Source organism: Actinia tenebrosa, unplaced genomic scaffold (genome assembly GCF_029948245.1).
Source record: "Actinia tenebrosa isolate PJP-AT-01 unplaced genomic scaffold, QUT_ActTen_1.0 PGA_scaffold7__59_contigs__length_16204524, whole genome shotgun sequence".
NCBI lineage: Eukaryota > Metazoa > Cnidaria > Anthozoa > Actiniaria > Actiniidae > Actinia > Actinia tenebrosa.
The window spans coordinates 12,529,959-12,553,948 of record NW_028292584.1 but is presented as its reverse complement, the minus strand read 5'-3'; the positions used below and the strand labels follow the sequence as shown (position 1 = coordinate 12,553,948).

Below are 23,990 nucleotides of genomic sequence, written 5' to 3'. Positions count from 1 at the left end.
CACGTTTTTTTTTTTGGTTATTCATAATGTTTTATTTTCCATATTGCCCTGCTAATTAGGAATTCGAGGCTTTATCTAGATGCATCGCTTAAAAGGCTATTGATGCATAATTAGCGCTCTATGAAGCTGCTTATTTTACTGCCCTCCAGAATATTACATTATATATACATATCATATTTTTATAATTTCTCACTTTACCGACTCTTTCATAAGTATTTTTACTATTGGATTATGACATCATACTCCAGAAATTTTCTGCTATCGCGCGCTGTTTTTGGTGGCAATCTTTCTCTGGCTTTCAAACTTTCCGCTATCACTTGCGACAGGACATTGTTCTTAATCTTTAAGATTGGATCCTTATACCTGGAGCACTTTAAAATCATGGCCTCCTTTGTCGCTTTAAAGGTAAAGAAGCAGTTGTTATCGTTAGATGATGCAGCTCGCCCGATAAAATTATTTCATGGCGTTCTTTGGACTTCTTTAATATTCTAGATCGCTTCCCTCGTGCTGCCTGGATGAGTGAACAAGTGCATCGTGGCGTTAACCTTGAAAAACCTTTCCTTTCCTCTCCGTATACCGTTTATGCCACAAGTGGGTAAACATTCTAAGTATGTCTCCTTAATTGCAGGTCAGTGTGTAACAAAGCTATGATTATAAATGATGTTGCAGTAGTTGATGATGCAGTAGTTGAAACGATGTTGAACTCTAAGAAATTAGCGCTCAATAAATCAAAATAATAATGGTGATGATGATGATGATAATAATACCGGATTTTGCCGTCCAGTTTCGTGCAAAAAAATGGCGCACTTCTTTAGATCCCTCTTCCATTTCGTACTGCTGCTGGACATTATCTGCATATGTCAATGCCACATCAAAAAGTTAATAAATTAAATGAAAGACTAATATAGAAATAAAAAAAGGAAAAAGTGGAAGAGGGTCAACAAATACTATGCAGGGGAGGGTCAGGCAAAAGGATTTAAATTTTTTAACCTTGAAGGGGTTAGGATTAGGGTTATCGCTTGTTGATAACAATTATGACAGGACAGTTACACTTTTTTGTATTTTGTGCCAAGAATTTTCGATTTTTCTGAAAGTCGTGGATCGACAACTCTTAAGTATATCAATTCACTAGAATATTTTAATAAAAAGAGCAACTGAACGAAAGATGCAATGTTGTTTGACCTGTTCTTGATTGGCTTACTACTGACTACTGTTTTCCATTTTTGCCGCACTCTCAAAAAAGATCTTCCCGGTCTTCATATTTCTAAGGTCTTTAAATCACAAAAGAAAGTATACTAGTATTAATATTATTCCACTTTAGGCCTACTCTGGGTCGTTACCCCGCTGCGGGGAATGGCAATATACTGAGACAATCATAGACGAATTAAGGAATTTTCCAAAAATGCAGCATAGACATAGGCGATATAGAGGCCTTCCCGGGGAGTTTGAGGGAATAAGGGAACATCTGACCATTTGTTTACCTTTAGGGAACAAGAGATATCATTACTAATAACTGTTAGGGAACAAGGGAACAAATTTGTGAACAATTTAATTTTTGGGGAACAAATTGACAAACTTTGTATTTCGACTTCTAAAGAACAAGGGAACAAACAGAAAAAATTACCGGGGAACATGGGAACCTTGACCTCCCCTTGGAGGGCCTCATATAGGACGACATAAGGCATTCTAAGCCGAACGCCGAAAAGCTCGAATCATGAATATATGATATGAAAGAAAGGCGTATATTTTTGCATGTCATTGCAGGCGATTTATACACATGATATCGTAATAAAATAAGAATAGCATAACACTCGACTTTATAGCAAAGCTGGCATCAAATAGTCTTATTTCTTCAGTAAAACCAATAGCTAAGTATATCACAACAGTCGCCATTTTTGAGGTAGCTCGCAAACTGCTCACTTGAATCGCACAAATGATACATATTCGACGTCAGGCTTAGTGTCTAAGCCTATATCGAATCGTTTCAGAAGACGAAAAAGCAGATCTTTTAGGTATATTTATCAAAGTATCGCCACTGATGATCGAAACTCTATACAGTACACATGAGTTCAGGTATGGCGCGCATGCGCAGCAAAATGGCCCCTTGTTCCACGTCAGTGGTTCGTAATCGTACTAAAAATGTTCGATAAAAAGGAGAGCGATAATCAGTAAGTATCACTTTTAGTACTTAGATTCATATTAAGCCAATTTATGACTGTTCTTGTCGCGACTAGCATTGACTTTCCGTTTCTAAAGTAATAACCTTAAGCTATATACTTAATTGGCAATGTATAACGTTTGAACTTAGCCATAATTTCAGAAATAAATCTACAAACAGTTGAAATAACCCACTAAACGGCCTCAAATCGCGCTGAAACTTCGCCAGAAGACTGAACAAAGCAAATGCAACAACTGCAGCAAGTTTTGAGGCAAATTGTTGAGTGAAACATTTTATTTTCATGACCTTAATCATAACTCCCATACATCCCCTTATAAACCATAGAAAGGAACCTTGTTTGGGCTGCCTGTGGAAAAAATAATAGGTAAATTTCGCCAGGCATTCCTTGTTTGCAAACACAAAAGCGGACTGGTAGTTAGTCTCCCCCACAGCCGCTTTCAAGTGTCGTCACGCAACGCTTTCTCCCCTGACGACACTGAAAGCGGCTGTGGGGGAGACTAACTGGTAGCGAATTCACAATATTACGAAATCACCTACGGGCCTTCCAAGTAGGAGTTTTAGGTATTTCAAGGAGTTAAAGGTACTTCAAAGCAGCTTTATCATGTTTACTTTATGTTATTTACATTGAACTATGGTGTAAAATGTTTGAAATGGATAATTTTTTAATCAATTAGCAACAATATTATTGAATTTTAGGTTTTTGAGTCGTGTTTATACCTACGAAGCGATCGAAAGACTTCGAAGATCAGCTGGTTCATCAGCTCTTTTCACGCAGATATTTCTAAATCAATTTTCCCACCATCCTTTGAAATAATTTTCCAGGCCAAGATGCCCCCCTTTCCTTCGGAATTCCTGGTCTAAGAAACCCCCCTCTCCTTCGGAATTCCAAAATGCCGCCCGTGGTAGGGGTATGGATATTTTCTGGAACTACCAAAAGTGCTCAGTGGTGGGCAAACTTGATTGATTGAATCAACTTAAAATTATTTATTTGCTTTATTTTAATTAATTCATTTATTAATGTTTTTTGTTATTATTATCTTTTTAGACATGTTTCTTCCTCAAGTAATTCCATCATTGTCTTCAGTCTTCCTTCTTGTTGTTTCATGTATGATAGCCGTACATCTTTCAGGTAAGCTACGCCCCTAAACTTACCATCATCATCATCATATTTTCCCTTTAAAGTGCACATGACCTCTTCAACAATACTTTCAGTACTGATTCTACAAAAAGTAAATAGTTGAATGGTAAAATACTTCTTGATTTGAGTGATGCGTCTTTAAGTCTTTAAGATCCTACCAGCTCACTAGATACACCGTGCTGACGAGGCCCAATACAGGCTGAAACAGCTGTCTATGGTTTTAGTTGAGATGGCTCATTTTTTACGCGACTTGAAGTTGTAAAAGGTCCATTGGCCCTCTTCTTCAGTGGGTTCATACAAGGCTCATAATTTACCTATTACGCAAGGTCTTTAAGTTATGAAGGTTTATATTTTTTTATACCATTATGTTAATGACTGTGGGTTTACCTAAAGGTAATTTTGATTTTTTTATCATAATTATGGCCAGCATTTAATATTAAGACTTACAGAATATACCCTCAAATACCTTAATGGTTGGGAATCTGGTCTTCAAGAGTCATATCTAGTCTGATGTCTTCACCCTCATTCCTCGTCCTAGTCCATATTTTTCTAGATATTCTTCTATCAAAGAAGATCTGCTTTTGAAGTGCATCATTTATATCCATTCTGCATTCTTTGTAAAAAACAACCAAGACCTATTTGTTTGAGATCATTTGCACGTTCAGTTGAGTTCAGTTTCATGTCTCTTGGTAAAATGTTCCATTCTTTAATCAACCTAATTCTTAAGCAAATGTACGTCCACCTTCTGTTTCCTTTGTATATCTCTGGCAGTTAAGATTTAGATTACTGAAGCATCTATATCTATTTAGATACCATACTAGATACCAATTTCTTCTTTTACCAGCTTGATATTCGATATTATTGCTATAGTCGCTAGACATTGTATCTTTTGATCTGTTAGGATTTGCTTTAACTCATTCCATTTGTGATAAGTAGCACCAATCTTAGAGTGGAGGAATTTTCAAGCATCTTCAGAGTTTGTGATGGTATTCATATATACAGTACCTTTTTCAATTGCTACATGCTGATCAAGACAAACATTGAGATTAATTAGTATGTACAGTAAATAGGCAGGTACAATTTGTTTGATTGATGGTAATCTAGCTGTTGCCTGTTTACTAAGCTAACATGACTTTTCCAATGAAAACAGTACTATGAGAAACCCAATAGTAATGTCCATCCGGGGAGGGGGGGAGCTACTCCCATATATGGACTATACGGGGATGATCTGCTGAACAGGGTATGGTTTTTCGAGCTTCTTGTCATAAACAGGGTATGCAATTTCACTCAAATTCCAAGTTCTTCCTGGGTTTCCTGTCATATTCAGGGTTTCTACTTTCGTATTGACCGAAACTGGTTATTATGGTCGTCAAAAAAAGAATCAGAATACCAGCCGAACACCCCTACCCAAACCCTGGCAGAGTACCCCCAAGGTGTCCATCTTACATTTTCTGGAAACAACAATGGCATCTTATCTTTGTTATGAATGATTTTACTCTCTCGTCAACATCAGTTAATAACATCAATAATCCTCTCTAAGTTGCGTCAGGGTAGGACATGTTCCATGATAACTAATCTCGTATTCTTTTCCAGATGGGATTTCATGGCTTGCTGTACCAGGTGAACACACCAATGTAAAACAAGGAAGTCCTCTTACACTGCACTGGCATTATGAGATGGAGAAAAACGAAACATTTTCGTCCTCCCAGATTGATTTTTTTGAAGACTCTAAACCACACCCCATGATCATTGCTTCAAGACATGTGGGAGAATATAACTATCACAAACATCCAAGGGAATATTCTTCATTTTTTTCAATTGCTGGCAAAAATAACGTTACCCTTATGGTGCGCAGTGCTGCAGTTGGACAGAATATCACCTACTGTTGTGAAGTAGTGGGGAAAACATCAGCTGGAAAACAAAATAACAGACGTTGTTCTAAAGTATTTGTATATGGTAAATATCGAAAATTACACTTCAATAACTATCTATGAATAACATGTGTCATCAAGATGTGGTTAAGCAGCACAGATCATGTGTAACGCTGAATATTACTTTTATGTTCACCTTGTATCAATCCTTCCCTGTGAACTGCAAGAAACAAAGCATTAGAATAATCGTCCTTTTTTTCACGAGGGTAGCACTTTACAGCCAGTGGCTAACAAACCTGTGGCCCTCATTCCATGATCGAATTGGAATTTAGGAGTTGATTTTTGTGGAGGGAGGAAAACCGGAGAACCCGGAAAACCCTCGAAGCACAGGAGAGAACCAACAAACAACTCTACTCATATACAACACCGAACCCGGCAGGACTCAAACTCGGGTCGCATTGATGAGAGGCGAGCGCTCACACCGCTACACCACCCGTGCTTCCCGGAATCGGATATGACAGCCCTGTCACCTCACAGGCACTCATATACCATGACCACCACTTAAAGGATGCATTGTCTGATGGACAAGGCTTATTATTATTTTTTACTGTGCTCAGCTTTTAAACAAAAGTACAAAAACTTGGTCCCTGTCTCTGAAACTACTGATTTAATTGTTTTTGATTGTTTATGTTATTATAATCTTTGATTTAAGCTGTGCCACAAATTACCTATCACGCTCCACAACTGTCCTGCAAGCAAGGTGACTGGATCAAAATACAGTGTAATGCAACAGGGATCCCACCACCTAGTTTTTGGTGGATACACAATGATACTCATCAACGGATTAGCGGCTTTTCAGATATTTTATTGAACATAACTGGCAAAAGATCAGGAGGGCGATATTGCTGTTATGCAGATAATGGATTCGGTAGAGATACAGCCTGCACAGCAGTAAATGTTACAGGTATGTACATGTATGGCATGGCAATAGGGTTTTGTATGATGCACTTTAACAAATCCTGTTCTGGCATTAATTGAATTCTATTTTTTTATTTCATAAACGAATTGCTGGATTTCAGTGAGGTGACTTAAACGTTTTTGGACATTTTAGTCTCTTTTGACGATATAAAATATTGAACCTCCATAAATAATTCATGTCTACTTCTTCGTCAAGTTTTCCTTTTTTCATGTGATGGCATTTGGTCTTATTAATCTGCCATGCATTGCCTTTGCACGACTTGCTCTCACTCTAATGAATTAATAATATAGGTTCATAGGTTGATACCATGCATATGTACAACTTTAACCAACCAACAAGCACTTCCAAGCCCAAAGCTAATCACGTGCCCTGGCTCTGCTGTTTGATTGCAAAGGCACTTTGTAAACCAGTCTATGACTGAAAGATTAACCTTCATTAAATAAAGCTTTTATTATTATCATTATTATTTTACCTTTGCTTTCAGAATACGAGCCAGTGAATACAAAACTGTCAGTAAAACACATGAATATACTCGATGTTAATACAATTCGCATAAAATGCGAAGCTGTTGTCTCTCCTCCTGCAAACCGTTTTATAATGACAATTGATGATAAAGAGTACAATTCGAGTGATGGCTTGTATACTATCGAAGTACCAGCTGCAAGAAAAGACAAAATATACCAAATAGCTGTCAGTTGCATTCCATGCAATAAATATGGACAGGGACCAATCAAGAAAGTTGTTTTACCTTTGTATGGTAAGTAACTTTGTGCTTTTATAATTTTAACTCAGTCTTGGCACTGAAAAAAATAAAAATAAAAAGATAGGTGAGCCTTCTTTCCAGGTCTACATAATTATTGCATTCTTCAATGTTTGCCCCAACTTCAGGTCATTCTGGCTCTCTGACCTTCCCCAGCCATATCCTCATCTGGACAAAGAATATTCCCATCCCTTCCTAAAATTTTAGATTAAAAGTAAAATATAGCTATGGAAACAACGACTACAAAACAACCAAAACACACGTCTAAAAAAATGACTCCGCCGTTTTTTGTTTTTGTTTTTTAACCAGCTCCACCATGGTTTACAACTCCATTACACACTCAATACAACATGACGGTCAGTGGCATTACTATGATATGCAATGCCACAGGAATCCCAACTCCAAACATTACATGGACTAGTGGGGATACTGGAGAAATCGTAGGCATTGGAAAATATTACGATGTCCCGTATGTAAATTGTACTGCAAAAACGATGACGTTTTTCTGTCACGCAAGGAATGTAATGGGGAACATAACCAGCCCAGAAATACATGTAAATGGTATGTACACTAATAAAACGTTAAATCACTCTTACCTAGTAATAGTAGTGGTAGTACATGTAATTCGTCATCATCATCATCATCATCAATATTCCCCATTATCTACTCCTGCAGCAGGTTGGGTACCTAGGATCATTTCCACTATGAGCGGCAATCGTGTTTTGTCGTGCATTTTCTTTTGCAATTGTATTTTAGACAGCCCAGTGATCTTGACATAATTTTACTGGGCTCTCGGGCATAGGGGTTTTTATTGGTACAAAAATAATTAGTTTAGTTCTGGGAGGGCCAAATTCATCATCATCAGCAGCAGCAGCAGCAACATTTCCTTTGACAATTGTATTTTAGACAACCCAGTGATCTTGACATAGTTTTGCCGGGCTCTCGGGCTTATAGGGAACGCGGATACTCGGTTGAGCCTCGTGGATCCACCCTACTTTGACAATGTGATGACGCAATTCATCGTCAATAAGAGGACAGACGCATAAAAAACTGAACCACGAACTCCCGCACAACAGACCGACGCTCTTACCAACTGAGCTAACCGGGTGGCGGTCAATTTTGTTTTAGTTTGATTTTAATTTTCTTTTTTTTTTTTCTTTTTTTTTTGTTTGTCTCGAACTTCATGCAGTGATGACTGTACGCGACTGCAGTACAGCTGACAAAGGTATGTGTGCCGTTCGACTTTTAAGCTCGATATAGTATATATAATATATAGCATTGCCGGGTATATGCTCATATGCTCATTCCAAAAAACTTAGTCACTAAAAACCTGCAAAAACCACTTTTCATATCTCATGTTTAAATCACTTTCTTCAAACTTCATCTCGATGTTACTCACAGGAGGTGAAAATGTGGCTGGTAAAAGAGATTAACTTCCAGTGTTCTTACCAGGCCGCGCCATTGCGGGAATCGCACATAAAAAAAACAGAAATGGCGCACAAATTTCAACTCTATGCGCCCCCAAGGCCGCATAAATTATCCAAGGAATACTTCCTGATAATTTTAAAAGATTTAGAGTACTTTTCAAATAATAAAAGTCGCGTTATATTGTCAATAAACAAGGTGAAAGTCCACATGAAACGACACAAATAGAACGGTTTTCCTAAATACAGGAATCGCTCATCCATTGTCTTCTAGTAATTTAGATAAATCATATGGTATATCTACGTTATTAGACTGCACTACACTGCACTATACTACACTTGACTGCACTAAACTGCACTAGACTGCACTAGACTGCACTAGACTGCACTAGACTGCACTAGACTACACTTGACTACACTAAGGTACACTAGACTGCATCAGACTGCATCATGCTGCATCAGACTACATCATGCGGCATCAGACTGCATTATGCTGCATTAGACTTCACTAGACTGCACTAGACTGCACTAGACTGCACTAGACTGCACTAGACTGCACTAGACTGCACTAGACTGCACTAGACTGCACTAGACGGCACTAGACTGCACTAGACTGCACTAGACTGCACTAGACTGCACTAGACTGCACTAGACTACACTTGACTACACTAAGGTACACTAGACTGCATCGGACTACATCATGCTGCATCAGACTTCATCAGCCTGCATCATGCTTCATCAGACTACATCATGTTGCATCAGACTGCATCGGACTACATCATGCTACATCTTGCTGCATCAGACATCATCATACTGCATCGGACTGCATCAGACTGCATCATCCTGCATCATGCTGCATCAGACTACATCATGTTGCATCAAACTGCATCGGACTACATCATGCTGCATCAGACGGCATCATGCTGCATCGGACTACATCATGCTGCATCAGACTGCATCATCCTGCATCAGACTGCATCATGCTGCATCTTGCTGCATCAGACTGAATCATGCTGCATCAGACTGCATCAGACTGCATCAGACTGCATCAGACTGCATCAGACTGCATCAGACTGCATCATGTTGCATCACACTTCATCATGCTGCATCAGACTGCATCATGCTGCATCAGACTACATCATGCTGCATCAGACTGCATTATGCTGCATTAGACTTCACTAGACTGCACTAGACTGCACTAGACTGCACTAGACTGCACTAAGGTACACTATACTGCACTAGACGGCACTAAGGTACACTAGACTGCACTAGACTGCACTAGACTACACTAGAGTACACTAGACTGCACTAAACTACACTACTCTGCACTAGACTGCACTAGACTGCACTAGACTGCACTAGACTGCACTAGACTGCACTAGACTGCACTAGACTGCACTAGACGGCACTAGACTGCACTAGACTGCACTAGACTGCACTAGACTGCACTAGACTACACTTGACTACACTAAGGTACACTAGACTGCATCAGACTGCATCATGCTGCATCAGACTGCATCATGCTGCATCAGACTGCATTATACTGCATTAGACTTCACTAGACTGCACTAGACTGCACTAGACTGCACTACACTGCACTAGACTGCACTAGACGGCACTAGACTGCACTAGACTGCACTAGACTGCACTAGACTGCACTAGACTACACTTGACTACACTATGGTACACTAGACTGCATCGGACTACATCATGCTTCATCAGACTGCATCAGCCTGCATCATGCTTCATCAGACTACATCATGTTGCATCAGACTGCATCGGACTACATCATGCTACATCTTGCTGCATCAGACTGCATCATACTGCATCAGACTGCATCAGACTGCATCATCCTGCATCATGCTGCATCAGACTACATCATGTTGCATCAAACTGCATCGGACTACATCATGCTGCATCAGACTGCATCATGCTGCATCAGACTACATCATGCTGCATCAGACTGCATCATCCTGCATCAGACTGCATCATGCTGCATCTTGCTGCATCAGACTGAATCATGCTGCATCAGACTGCATCAGACTGCATCAGACTGCATCAGACTGCATCAGACTGCATCATGTTGCATCAGACTGCATCGGACTACATCATGCTGCATCACACTTCATCATGCTGCATCAGACTGCATCATGCTGCATCAGACTACATCATGCTGCATCAGACTGCATTATGCTGCATTAGACTTCACTAGACTTCACTAGACTGCACTAGACTGCACTAGACTGCACTAGACTGCACTAGACTGCACTAGACTACACTAGACTGCACTAGACTACACTAGACTGCACTAAGGTACACTAGACTGCGCTAGACTGCACTAGACTGCACTAGACTGCACTAGACTGCACTAGACTGCACTAGACTACACTAGACTGCACTAGACTGCACTAAGGTACACTAGACTGCGCTAGACTGCACTAGACTACACTAGACTGCACTACACTGCACTATACTACATTTGACTGCACTAAATTGCACTAGGGTGTACTAGACTGCACTAGACTGCACTAGACTACACAAGACTATACTAGACTACACTAGACTGCACTAGACTGCACTAGACTGCACTAAGGTACACTAGACTGCACTAGACTGCACTAGACTGCACTAGACTGCACTAGACTGCACTAGACTGCACTAGACTGCACTAGACAGCACTAAGGTACACTAGACTGCACTAGACTGCACTAGACTGCACTAGACTGCACTAGACTACACTAGACTGCACTAGACTACACTACTCTGCACTAGACTGCACTAGACTGCACTAGACGGCACTAGACTGCACTAGACTGCACTAGACTGCACTAGACTACATTTGACTTCACTAAGGTACACTAGACTGCATTGGACTACATCATGCTGCATCAGACTGCATCAGCCTGAATCATGCTGCATCAGACTACATCATGTTGCATCAGACTGCATCGGACTACATCATGCTACATCTTGCTGCATCAGACTGCATCATACTGCATCGGACTGCATCAGACTGCATCATCCTGCATCATGCTGCATCAGACTACATCATGCTGCATTAGACTTCACTAGACTGCACTAGACTGCACTAGACTGCACTAGACTGCACTAGACTACACTAGACTGCACTAGACTACACTAGACTGCACTAGACTGCACTAAGGTACACTAGACTGCGCTAGACTGCACTAGACTGCACTAGACTACACTAGACTGCACTAGACTCCACTATACTACACTTGACTGCACTAAATTGCACTAGGGTGTACTAGACTGCACTAGACTGCACTAGACTACACAAGACTAAACTAGACTACACTAGACTGCACTAGACTGCACTAAGGTACACTAGACTGCACTAGACTGCACTAGACTGCACTAGACTGCACTAGACTGCACTAGACTGCACTAGACTGCACTAGACAGCACTAGACTGCACTAGACTGCACTAGACTGCACTAGACTGCACTAGACTGCACTAGACTGCACTAAGGTACACTAGAGTGCACTAGACTGCACTAGACTACACTAGACGGCACTAGACTACACTACTCTGCACTAGACTGCACTAGACTGCACAAGACTGCACTAGACTGCACTAGACTGCACTAGACTGCACTAGACTACACTTGACTTCACTAAGGTACACTAGACTGCATCGGACTATATCATGCTGCATCAGACTACATCAGCCTGAATCATGCTGCATCAGACTATATCATGTTGCACCAGACTGCATCGGACTACATCATGCTGCATCAGACTACATCATGTTGCATCAGACTGCATCGGACTGCATCATGCTGCATCAGCCTGCATTATGCTGCATCAGACTACATCATGTTGCATCAGACTGCATCGGACTACATCTTGCTGCATCAGACTGCATCATGCTGCATCAGACTGCATCATGCTGCATCTTGCTGCATCTTGCTGCATCAGACTGCATCGCACTACATCATGCTGCATCAGACTGCATCATCCTGCATCAGACTGCATCATCCTGCATCTTGCTGCATCAGACTGCATGAGACATCATCATGTTGCATCAGACTGCATCGGACTACATCTTGCTGCATCAGACTGCATCATGCTGCATCAGACGGCATCATGCTGCATCTTGCTGCATCTTGCTGCATCAGACTGCATCGGACTACATCATGCTGCATCAGACTGCATCATCCTGCATCAGACTGCATCATGCTGCATCTTGCTGCATCAGACTGAATCATGCTGCATCAGACTGCATCATGCTGCATCAGACTGCATCATCCTGCATCAAACTGCATTGGACTACATCATGCTGCATCAGACTGCATCATGCTGCATCGGACTGCATCATGCTACATCAGGCTACATCATGTTGCAACAGACTGCATCGGACTGCATCATGCTGCATCTTGCTGCATCAGACTGAATCATTCTGCATCAGACTGCATCAGACTGCATCAGACTGCATCATGGTGCATCAGACTGCATCGGACTACATCATGCTGCATCACACTTCATCATGCTGCATCAGACTGCATCATGCTGCATCAGACTACATCATGCTGCATCAGACTGCATTATGCTGCATTAGACTTCACTAGACTGCACTAGACTGCAATAGACATCACTAGACTGCACTAGACTGCACTAGACTGCACTAGACTACACTAGAGTGCACTAGACTACACTAGACTGCACTAGACTGCACTATACTACACTAGACTGCACTAAGGTACACTAGACTGCATCGGACTACATAATGCGGCATCAGACTGCATCAGCCTGTATCATGCTGGATCAGACTACATCATGTTGCATCAGACTGCATCGGACTGCATCATGCTGCATAAGACTGCATCATGCTGCTTCGGACTGCATCATGCTGCATCAGACTACATCATGTTGCATCAGACTGCATCGGGCTGCATCATGCTGCATCAGCCTGCATCATGCTGCATCGTGCTGCATCAGACTGCATCAGACTGCATCAGCCTGTATCATGCTGCATAAGCCTGTATTAGTCTGCATCATGCTGCATCAGCCTGCATTAGGGTGAAGTAGACTGCATCACACTGCATCAGACGGCACTAGACTGCACTATGGTGCACTAGACTGCATCATCCTGCGTCACACTCCATCAGACTGCACTAGGCTGCATCGGACAACATCAGACTGCACCCGACTGCATCACACTGCATCATGCTGTATCAGACTGCACCAGACTGAACTAGACTGCATTAGGATACACTAGAATGCACTAAGGTACACTAGACTGCATCGGACTACATCAGACTGCATCGGACTGCATCATATTGCATCAGACTGCATCATGCTGCATCAGCCTGCATTAGGGTGTAGTAGACTGCATCACACTGCATCAGCCTGAATTAGGGTGAAGTAGACTGCATCACACTGCATCAGACGGCACTAGACTGCACTAGGGTGCACTAGGGTGCACTAGGGTGCACTAGGGTGCACTAGACTGCATCAGACTGCACTAGACTGCATCATGCAGTATAAGACTGCATCAGACCGCAAAAGACTACACTAGACTGCATCATACTTCATCATACTGCATCACACTGCATCACACTGTATCAGACCGCACTAGGGTGCCCAAGGGTGCACTAGACTGTATTATACTGCACAAAGCTGCACTAGACTGCACTAGAAGGAATCAGACTGCATCAGATTGCACTAGGGTGAGCTACACTGCACTAAACTGCTAGATCAGACTGTATCAGACTACACCAGACGACATCAGACTGCATCAGGCAGCACTAGGGTGTACTAGACTACATTAGACTGCATTAGACTGCACTACACTGCATCAGACTACACCAGACGATATCAGACTGCATCAGGCAGCACTAGGGTGCACTAGGGTGTACTAAACTACATTAGACTGCACTACACTGCATCAGACTACATCAGACTGCTGCAGACTGCACTAGACTGCACTAGACTGCATCAGACTGCAATAGACTGCACCATGCTTCATCAGACTGCGTCATGTTGCATCAGACTGCATTTGACTGCACTAGGGGGCACTAGACTGCATCATCCTGCATCAGACTGCATCATGCTGCATCAGACAGCATCATGCTGCATCTGACTGCATCAGACTGCACTAGAAAGCATCGGACAACATCAGACTGCATCATGCTGTACTAGACTGCACTAGAATGCACTACACTATACTAGACTGCATCATGCTGCACTAGACTGCAGTAGACTACATTAGACTGCACTATGGTGCACTAGACTGCACTAAGGTACACTACACTGCATCGGACTACATCAGACTGCATCATGCTGCATCATGCTGCATCATGCTGCATCAGACTGCATTAAACTGCACTAGACTGCACTAGACTGCATCAGAATGCACTAGGCTGCATCAGGCTGCATCAGACTGCATCAGACTCCATCAGACTGCATCAGACAGCACTAGGGTGCGCTAGGGTGCAATGAACTGCACTAGACTGCACTAGACGCTAGAAGTTTTAAAACGTGTAGGTCGAACACTGACCTCTTCCTTGTGTCTTCATGGTAAATACTTGGTAGATCGAACGACTATCCCATCGCTTTCTTATTTTTATACTTTATATTTTACTCCCCACCACACCGCCGCGACGCAAGAACTCATGTTTTGTAACGTTGCCTTCACTCGAAATGCTTTTATTCTTAATTCAATATACATTATACGATGTACTTTATCATTTATTGTACCATTGCTAGCTATCTACGATACATTATTATATCCATAATACTCTCATATAAAGTCTCGTACGCTCAACTGTTTCAATCACCCAGTGCATTAATATTTCTTTATTTTATGTTTATATTTGTCTATATCTTTTCTTTTTATCACTTTCCTTATAATCATTTTTCACACACGTTCCCCCACCACCTCCCCCCTTGCTTGAGTCCGAATACCTGTGCAATCAAAGTGTCGTCGGGTTTTTAATACCCGATGAATCTGTTCTTAAATTTATAGCACCAAATAGTAACTTGTTACGATATTGAGCCATAATAAAAAATTCCGTGAAGTCTGACGCAATCTGATGTAGTCTGATGCAGTGTAGTGCAGTCTAATGCAGTCTAATGTAGTCTAGTACACCCTAGTGCACCCTAGTGCTGCCTGATGCAGTCTGATATCGTCTGGTGTAGTCTGATGCAGTGTAGTGCAGTCTAATGCAGTCTAATGTAGTCTAGTACACCCTAGTGCACCCTAGTGCTGCCTGATGCAGTCTGATATCGTCTGGTGCAGTCTGATACAGCGTGATGCAGTGTGATGCAGTCGGGTGCAGTCTGATGTTGTCCGATGCAGTCTAGTGCAGTCTGATGGAGTCTGATGCAGCATGATGCAGTATAATGCACTCTAGTGCACTAGCATGATGCAGTCTGATGCAGGATGATGCAGTCTAGTGCACCCTAATGCAGGCTGATGCAGCATGATGCAGACTGATACAGGCTGACGCAGCATGATACAGGCTGATGCAGTCTGATGCAGTCTGATGCAGCACGATGCAGCATGATGCAGTCTGATGCAGCATGATGTAGTCCGATGCAGTCTGATGGAACATGATGTAGTCTGATGCAGCATGATGCAGGCTGATGCAGCATGATGCAGTCCGATGCAGTCTGATGCAACAAGATGTAGTCTGATGCAGCATGATGCAGTCCGAAGCAGCATGATGCAGTCCGAAGCAGCATGATGCAGTCTGATGCAGCACGATGCAGCACGATGTAGTCTGATGCAGCATGATGTAGTCTGATGCAGCATGATGTAATCCGATGCTTTCTGATGCAACATGACGTAGTCTGATGCAGCACGATGGAGCATGATGTAGTCTGATGCAGCATGATGCAGTCTGATGCAGCATGATGCAGTCTAATGCAGCATGATGTAGTCTGATGCAGCATGATGCAGTCTGATGCAGCATGATGCAGTCTGATGCAGCATGATGTAGTCCGATGCAGTCTGATGCAACATGATGCAGTCTGATGCAGTCTGATGCAGCATGATGCAGCAAGATGCAGCAAGATGCAGCATGATGCAGCAAGAAGCAGCATGATGCAGTCTGATGCAGCATGATGCAGTCTGATGCAGCATGATGCAGTCTGATGCAGCATGATGCAGTCTGATGCAGCATGATGCAGTCTGATGCAGCATGATGTAGTCCGATGCAGTCTCATTCAACATGATGTAGTCTGATGCAGCATGATGCAGCATGATGCAGTCCGATGCCGTCTGATGCAACATGATGTAGTCTGATGCAGCATGATGCAGTCCGATGCAGCATGATGCAGTCTGATACAGCATGATGTAGTCCGATGCAGTCTGATGCAACATGATGTAGTCTGATACAGCATGATACAGGCTGATGCAGTCTGATGCAGCATTATGTAGTCCGATGCAGTCTAGTGTACCTTACTGCAGTCTAGTGCAGTCTAGTGTACCTTAGTGCAGTCTAGTGCAGTCTAGGGCAGTCTAGTGCAGTCTAGTGCAGTCTAGTGCAGTCTAGTGCAGTCTAGTGCAGTCTAGTGCAGTCTAGTGCAGTCTAGTGCAGTCTAGTGCAGTCTAGTGCAGTCTAGTGCAGTCTAGTGCAGTCTAGTGCAGTCTAGTGTACCTTAGTGCAGTCTAGTGCAGTCTAGTGCAGTCTAGTGCAGTCTAGTGCAGTCTAGTGCAGTCTAGTGCAGTCTAGTGCAGTCTAGTGCAGTCTAGTGCAGTCTAGTGCAGCCTAGTGCCGTCTAGTGCAGTCTAGTGCAGTCAAGTGCAGTCAAGTGCAGTCTAGTGCAGTCTAGTGAAGTGTAATGCAGTCTAGTGCAGTCTAGTGCAGTCTAGTGCAGTCTAGTGCAGTCTAGTGCAGTCTAGTGCAGTCTAGTGCAGTCTAGTGCAGTCTAGTGCAGTCTAGTGCAGTCTAGTGAGGTCTAATACAGCATAATGCAGTCTGATGCACCATGATGAAGTCTGATGCAGCAGGATGTAGTCCGATGCAGTCTGATGCAACATGATGCAGTCTGATGCAGTCTGATGCAGCATGATGTAGCAAGATGCAGCAAGATGCAGCATGATGCAGTCTGATGCAGCATGATGCAGTCTGATGCAGCATGATGTAGTCCGATGCAGTCTGATGCAACATGATGTAGTTTGATGCAGCATGATGCAGTCTGATGCAGGCTGATGCAGCACGATGCAGCACGATGTAGTCTGATGCAGCATGATGTAGTCTGATGCAGCATGATGTAATCCGATGCTTTCTGATGCAACATGACGTAGTCTGATGCAGCACGATGGAGCATGATGTAGTCTGATGCAGCATGATGCAGTCTGATGCAGCATGATGTAGTCTGATGCAGCATGATGCAGTCTGATGCAGCATGATGTAGTCCGATGCCGTCTGATGCAACATGATGCAGTCTGATGCAGTGTGATGCAGCATGATGCAGCAAGATGCAGCAAGATGCAGCATGATGCCGCAAGATGCAGCATGATGCAGTCTGATGCAGCATGATGCAGTCTGATGCAGCATGATGCAGTCTGATGCAGCATGATGCAGGATGATGTAGTCCGATGCAGTCTGATGCAACATGATGTAGTCTGATGCAGCATGATGCAGTCTGATGCAGCATGATGCAGTCCGATGCCGTCTGATGCAACATGATGTAGTCTGATGCAGGATGATGCAGTCCGATGCAGCATGATGCAGTCTGATACAGCATTATGTAGTCCGATGCAGTCTGATGCAACATGATGTAGTCTGATACAGCATGATACAGGCTGATGCAGTCTGATGCAGCATTATGTAGTCCGATGCAGTCTAGTGTACCTTAGTGCAGTCTAGTGCAGTCTAGTGTACCTTAGTGCAGTCTAGTGCAGTCTAGTGCAGTCTAGTGCAGTCTAGTGCAGTCTAGTGCAGTCTAGTGCAGTCTAGTGCAGTCTAGTGCAGTCTAGTGCAGTCTAGTGCAGTCTAGTGTACCTTAGTGCAGTCTAGTGCAGTCTAGTGCAGTCTAATGCAGTCTAGTGCAGTCTAGTGCAGTCTAGTGCAGTCTAGTGCAGTCTAGTGCAGTCTAGTGCAGTCTAGTGCAGTCTAGTGCCGTCTAGTGCCGTCTAGTGCAGTCTAGTGCAGTCTAGTGCAGTCTAGTGCAGTCTAGTGCAGTCTAATGCAGTCTAGTGCAGTCTAGTGCAGTCTAGTGCAGTCAAGTGCAGTCTAGGGCAGTCTAGTGAAGTGTAATGCAGTCTAGTGCAGTCTAGTGCAGTCTAGTGCAGTCTAGTGCAGTCTAGTGAGGTCTAATGCAGCATAATGCAGTCTGATGCAGCATGATGAAGTCTGATGCAGCATGATGTAGTCCGATGCAGTCTGATGCAACATGATGCAGTCTGATGCAGCATGATGCGGCATGATGCAGCAAGATGCAGCAAGATGCAGCAAGATGCAGCAAGATGCAGCATGATGCAGTCTGATGCAGCATGATGCAGTCTGATGCAACATGATGTAGTCCGATGCAGTCTGATGCAACATGATGTAGTCTGATGCAGCATGATGCAGTCTGATGCAGCATGATGCAGTCCGATGCCGTCTGATGCAACATGATGAAGTCTGATGCAGCATGATGCAGTCCGATGCAGCATGATGCAGTCTGATGCAGCATGATATAGTCCGATGCAGTCTGATGCAACATGATGTAGTCTGATGCAGCATGATGCACGATGATGCAGTCTGATGCAACATGATGCAGCATGATGCAGTCTGATGCAGCATGCTGCAACATGATGTAGTCTGATGCAGGCTGATGCAGTCTGATGCAGCATGATGTAGTCCGATGCAGTCTGTTGTACCTTAGTGCAGTCAAGTGCAGTCTAGTGCAGTCTAGTGCAGTCTAGTGCAGTCTAGTGCAGTCTAGTGAAGTGTACTGCAGTCTAGTGCAGTCTAGTGCAGTCTAGTGCAGTCTAGTGCAGTCTAGTGAGGTCTAATGCAGCATAATGCAGTCTGATGCACCATGATGAAGTCCGATGTAGTCTGATGCAACATGATGCAGTCTGATGCAGTCTGATGCAGGATGATGCAGCAAGATGCAGCAAGATGCAGCATGATGCAGTCTGATGCAGCATGATGCAGTCTGATGCAGCATGATGTAGTCCGATGCAGTCTGATGCAACATGATGTAGTCTGATGCAGCATGATGCAGTCTGATGCAGCATGATGCAGTCTGATGCAGCATGATGTAGTCCGATGCAGTCTGAAGCAACATGATGTAGTCTGATGCAGCATGATGCAGTCTGATGCAGCATGATGCAGTCCGATGCCGTCTGATGCAACATGATGTAGTCTGATGCAGCATGATGCAGTCCGATGCAGCATGATGCAGTCTGATGCAGCATGATGTAGTCCGATGCAGTCTGATGTAACATGATGTAGTCGGATGCAGGCTGATGCAGTCTGATGCAGCATGATGTAGTCCGATGCAGTCTAGTGTACCTTAGTGCAGTCAAGTGTAGTCTAGTGCAGTCTAGTGCAGTCTAGTGCAGTCTAGTGCAGTCTAGTGCAGTCTAGTGCAGTCTAGTGCAGTCTAGTGCAGTCTAGGGCAGTCTAGTGTACCTTAGTGCAGTCTAGTGCAGTCTAGTGCAGTCTAGTGTAGTCTAGTGTAGTCTAGTGCAGTCTAGTGCAGTCTAGTACACCCTAGTGCAATTTAGTGCAGTCAAGTGTAGTATAGTGCTGTATAGTGCAGTCTAGTGCACTTTAGTGCAGTCAAGTGTAGTATAGTGCAGTGTAGTGCAGTCTAATAACGTAGATATACCATATGATTTATCTAAATTACTAGAAGACAATGGATGAGCGATTCCTGTATTTAGGAGCACGTCAAATAGAACATAGCCGCCATCTTGTATTTCACTCGCCAAGAGGTCTGGGACTAGTCTATGTTAACTGACCTTGTTTATTGGAGGCTCAAGTATGGCTGATCAGCGCAAGTTTATTGTGTTATCATTACTAATAAAAAACTGTCTTACATCGTCAGGGGCGGCGGAAGCTAAAGATCTTGGGGGGGGGGGGGGGAGGCACTGCAAAAATCATTGGGGGGGGGGGGCACTGAAGATTGTATTTAACGTTATGTGATAATGACAATGTTTTGTTTGATTGCAGACGCGTGCGCCGTAAAACAATGACTAAGGCCAGGCCCCCCCCAAAAACATTTGGTGGGGGTGGGGACGTGTCCCCCGGCCCCCCCGGTTCCACCGCCCCTGATCGTTTTAGATTTGCAACAGAGTTACTGGCTAAAAACATTATTATTCTTTGTTTTAAGAATTTGGAAATGGCCCATCCAGTTTTTCTAAATGGCCCCTAAATTTTGGATTGGTGGGCCTTTTGACCCCCTGAAAGAAAATCCTGGTCAGAACACTGAACTTCATCAATAGTTATGAAGTGTAAAATCTATTTACCCATAATCTTTGCTGGTCTCAGCTTTGTCACATTTCAGATGACTAACTTTATTGAGATGAGTATATAATTCAGTCCTTAAGAAAAGGGAAGTTTTGTTTGAAGGGGCCTTTATCCATGTCCTTAGTTAATTAAGGTCAATTGAGATCAGGACGAGAAATAATAAAAGGATAAAATAAAACAAAACACTTTTAAATTAAAATTTTTGAACTAAAACAAAATCGATTTCCTTTAACCACAGGAAGCCCAATTTAGATTAAAGTGAATGGTGAAAATAAAATCGGAAAAAATTAAATGATTAATCTTATTTTTAAATTCGAGATCAAGATAATGTCCTCTGTAATCCGAAAGAGTAAAAAAAATGCACTAGAACATTTTTTTCGCAAGCACCTTTGCTTTCCTATATAATTTTCCTATGGCATCTAATGTCGCCCTTATGTATATATACTCGTAAGAGTTGGACCCGGAAATGCGTCACAACTTTTGAGCTCTATTGTGCGACCAAATCTCTGAGGCTTATACTGATGGGATGGGTTTGGCGTTTCATTTGCTACAAATTTCGAAGACTGTTCGCCACTCAACAGAGCCTTCAGTCCAAAGAGACTAGGGACTTTGATCTGAATCGAAATTTCTCGTTATTATCAGTACATGGCTGTTTGATAAGCGCCTATACATGCTGTGTTATATTACTTTGAGATTGCAGTTTTATAACAATCTTGTTTTTGTTGAATATTTTCCTAAATTTGATCAATTTTTTTATCTCGGTTTCATAGTCTTGAATCAAACGACACCGAGCTTTAACGAGAAATGGATCGCGATATCTATAGTAGGCTGCTGTATATTGTCTTTTGTCATCGCAGTCTGGTTGAAAAGAAAAATGGCTGGTGCGAAAAAAGGTACGTGGCATTACCCAACTGAGTTTATCTCGCAATCGTTTTCCCCAGGAAACGGGTCTAAAAATTATATTTACTCATTTGCTTCTATGACAGTTTTTCACTGCGCTTCTTTTGCTTTATGATGCTTGTGCATTATTTCCGCCTGTGTTAATCTTTTACTTGTTGACGTTGTTATCGTTGGTTTGGGTGTGTGTGTGGTTTTTTTTAATCCAACGTTACGCTTCTCATTCGCAGACGTAGCGTCAACAAATGGCATTCACTACGATCTAGCTATCTACCAAGAACCATTAGATGCTGTTGTGCCGGAACGTGAAGAATAACTTTCCCTTGCAGGAAGCACAACTTTTACCGATAATGGCTGTGAAATACACCTTTTGCCGTTCATTAACAGAAAATGTACATTCATTTGTGCCAATAGTTGTATCAATAACATGTAATGTACTTTCATCAACACCCCAAGTAACATCATTAGCGCGGATCAACTTTCAATAACGATAATTGAATATGCGTATACATTCATAGGCATCAATGGACAATCAATAGCGCGTTTGTACATTCATATGCGCGGAATGTATTTTCTTGTGCGCGAAATTCAACTTCAATAACACCAAAAGACATACAATTGCATTTATGGACAATCATTTACCCAAAAGTGAAAATTCATTAGTGCTATTAGCATAATCATTGACAATCAATAACGCGCTTGGACAATCATGAGGGTCAACGTTATATTCTATAGCGTGGTTCGACAAACATTTGCATGATTCGAATGAACAATAAGAGAAATAAAACAATCATTAGCGATTTTTAAAAAAACTATTTTAGCCTTCAATTTCTTCGCCATTTATACATCGTGGCAAATACGTTTGCATATATCTGAACCACTGATCACATTTAGCGATAGTGATGGTTGCCACATTCCTCTGGAACCCTTCCATTAGCAACTGCTTTCTGTAGTGACCTAGAGCAATCTCTTGTCGTCTTGCCTTAGCCCGATAGTTCGTATGTTGTTGGATCTCTGGACGGCTGATGTCGGCTTTAATTGCTGCTTTAAGTGAGCTAATTGCTATTCTCCTACGCAGCCGCTATTATGGAGGCAGTTTCCTGAGTTTTTTATATGTTTTAAAGTGATAAAAAAGAACATCGCTAATATTGTTTTATTTCTCTTATTGTTTATTCGAATCATGCAAATGTTTGTCGAACCACGCTAAAGAATATAACGTTGACCCTCATGATTGTCCAAGCGCGTTATTGATTGTCAATGATTATGCTAATAGCACTAATGAATTTTCACTTTTGGGTAAATGATTGTCCATAAATGCAATTGTTTGTCATTTTGGTTTAATTGAAGTTGAATTTCGCGCACAAGAAAATACAATTCGCGCATATGAATGTACAAACGCGCTATTGATTGTCCATTGATACCTATGAATGTACACGCATATTCAAATATCGTTATTGAAAGTTGATCCGCGCTAATGATATTACTTGTGGTGTTGATGAAAGTACATTACACGTTATTGATACAACTATTGGCACAAATGAATGTACATTTTCTGTTAATGAACAGCAAAAGGTGTAGTTCAAGAATGTTGTAACTCGCCAAAGCGAGATTTTTGCCATGCAATTACTGTTGAAAACGACGATACCTACCAAGAACCAATAGACGCTGTTGTGGTTGAACGCGAAGGATCACGGTCCCTTGCAGGAAGCACGAGTTTTACCGATGATGGACCTTATGATGATTGTATCGTTAGGATGGCTTAAATAGCACTCGGATATCTTGGATGTCACTTGTTTTATTCTAACACCTGACCACCCTTGTGACAGCCATTTTATATCGAACTCACTTAACACAGGGAACCCATACATTGTTGGGGAACCTCAGGGAACCCATTATACTCCAAGCCCGAGGGATGTATAGGCTTATTTCACGACGTTCGAGGTAATTAAGTATTTTATTTATCAATTGAGAAGGTTTTCTATCAAATGTTGCTCATTATAAATGCTAAGTCTATATATAGTTATTAACCGGGTTAATAACTAACTATATATTAACCTCGCATTTATAATGAGGGTTATAACAAAAATTAAGCCTCGTGTAAAACAAAGCAAACCGTGTCAATTGAGAAATAATTCGCTATTTCGACCCCTTCTCTTGCCTACAGGCCCGCTTTTACACGGGCGATATTTGCAGTGCGATTGTCGCGCGACAATCGCGGTGTTTTGATCGTAAACTCAAATCGCTCGTGAAAACGGTCTGCAATTATTGCGGCGATCGACACGCGACAACTCGCTGCAAATTTCAA

The 23,990-nt window shown here is 42.4% G+C and overlaps 1 protein-coding gene across 1 annotated transcript; it reads left to right on the top strand.

Moving 5' to 3' along the window:
• The first annotated feature begins 2,625 nt into the window (after positions 1 to 2,625).
• LOC148905665 (putative oxidoreductase PXDNL) lies at positions 2,626 to 22,876 on the top strand. The gene is made up of 9 exons (XM_089039585.1): positions 2,626 to 2,759; positions 3,225 to 3,308; positions 4,911 to 5,273; positions 5,901 to 6,152; positions 6,652 to 6,924; positions 7,237 to 7,488; positions 8,117 to 8,152; positions 21,559 to 21,681; positions 21,916 to 22,876. The coding sequence occupies exons 2-9, from the start codon at positions 3,227 to 3,229 to the stop codon at positions 21,999 to 22,001; spliced, it is 1,467 nt and encodes a 488-aa protein (XP_088895711.1). The 5' UTR covers positions 2,626 to 2,759; positions 3,225 to 3,226; the 3' UTR covers positions 22,002 to 22,876.
• Positions 22,877 to 23,990: the final 1,114 nt, after the last annotated feature.

Bases quoted from the DNA above. Each gene is read 5' to 3' on its own strand.
- LOC148905665 (XM_089039585.1), top strand. From the start codon at position 3,227: ATGTTTCTTCCTCAAGTAATTCCATCATTGTCTTCAGTCTTCCTTCTT. The intron at 5,274-5,900 runs GTAAATATCGAA...CTTTGATTTAAG, and splicing joins TTCTAAAGTATTTGTATATG to CTGTGCCACAAATTACCTAT. The intron at 7,489-8,116 runs GTATGTACACTA...AACTTCATGCAG, and splicing joins CCCAGAAATACATGTAAATG to TGATGACTGTACGCGACTGC.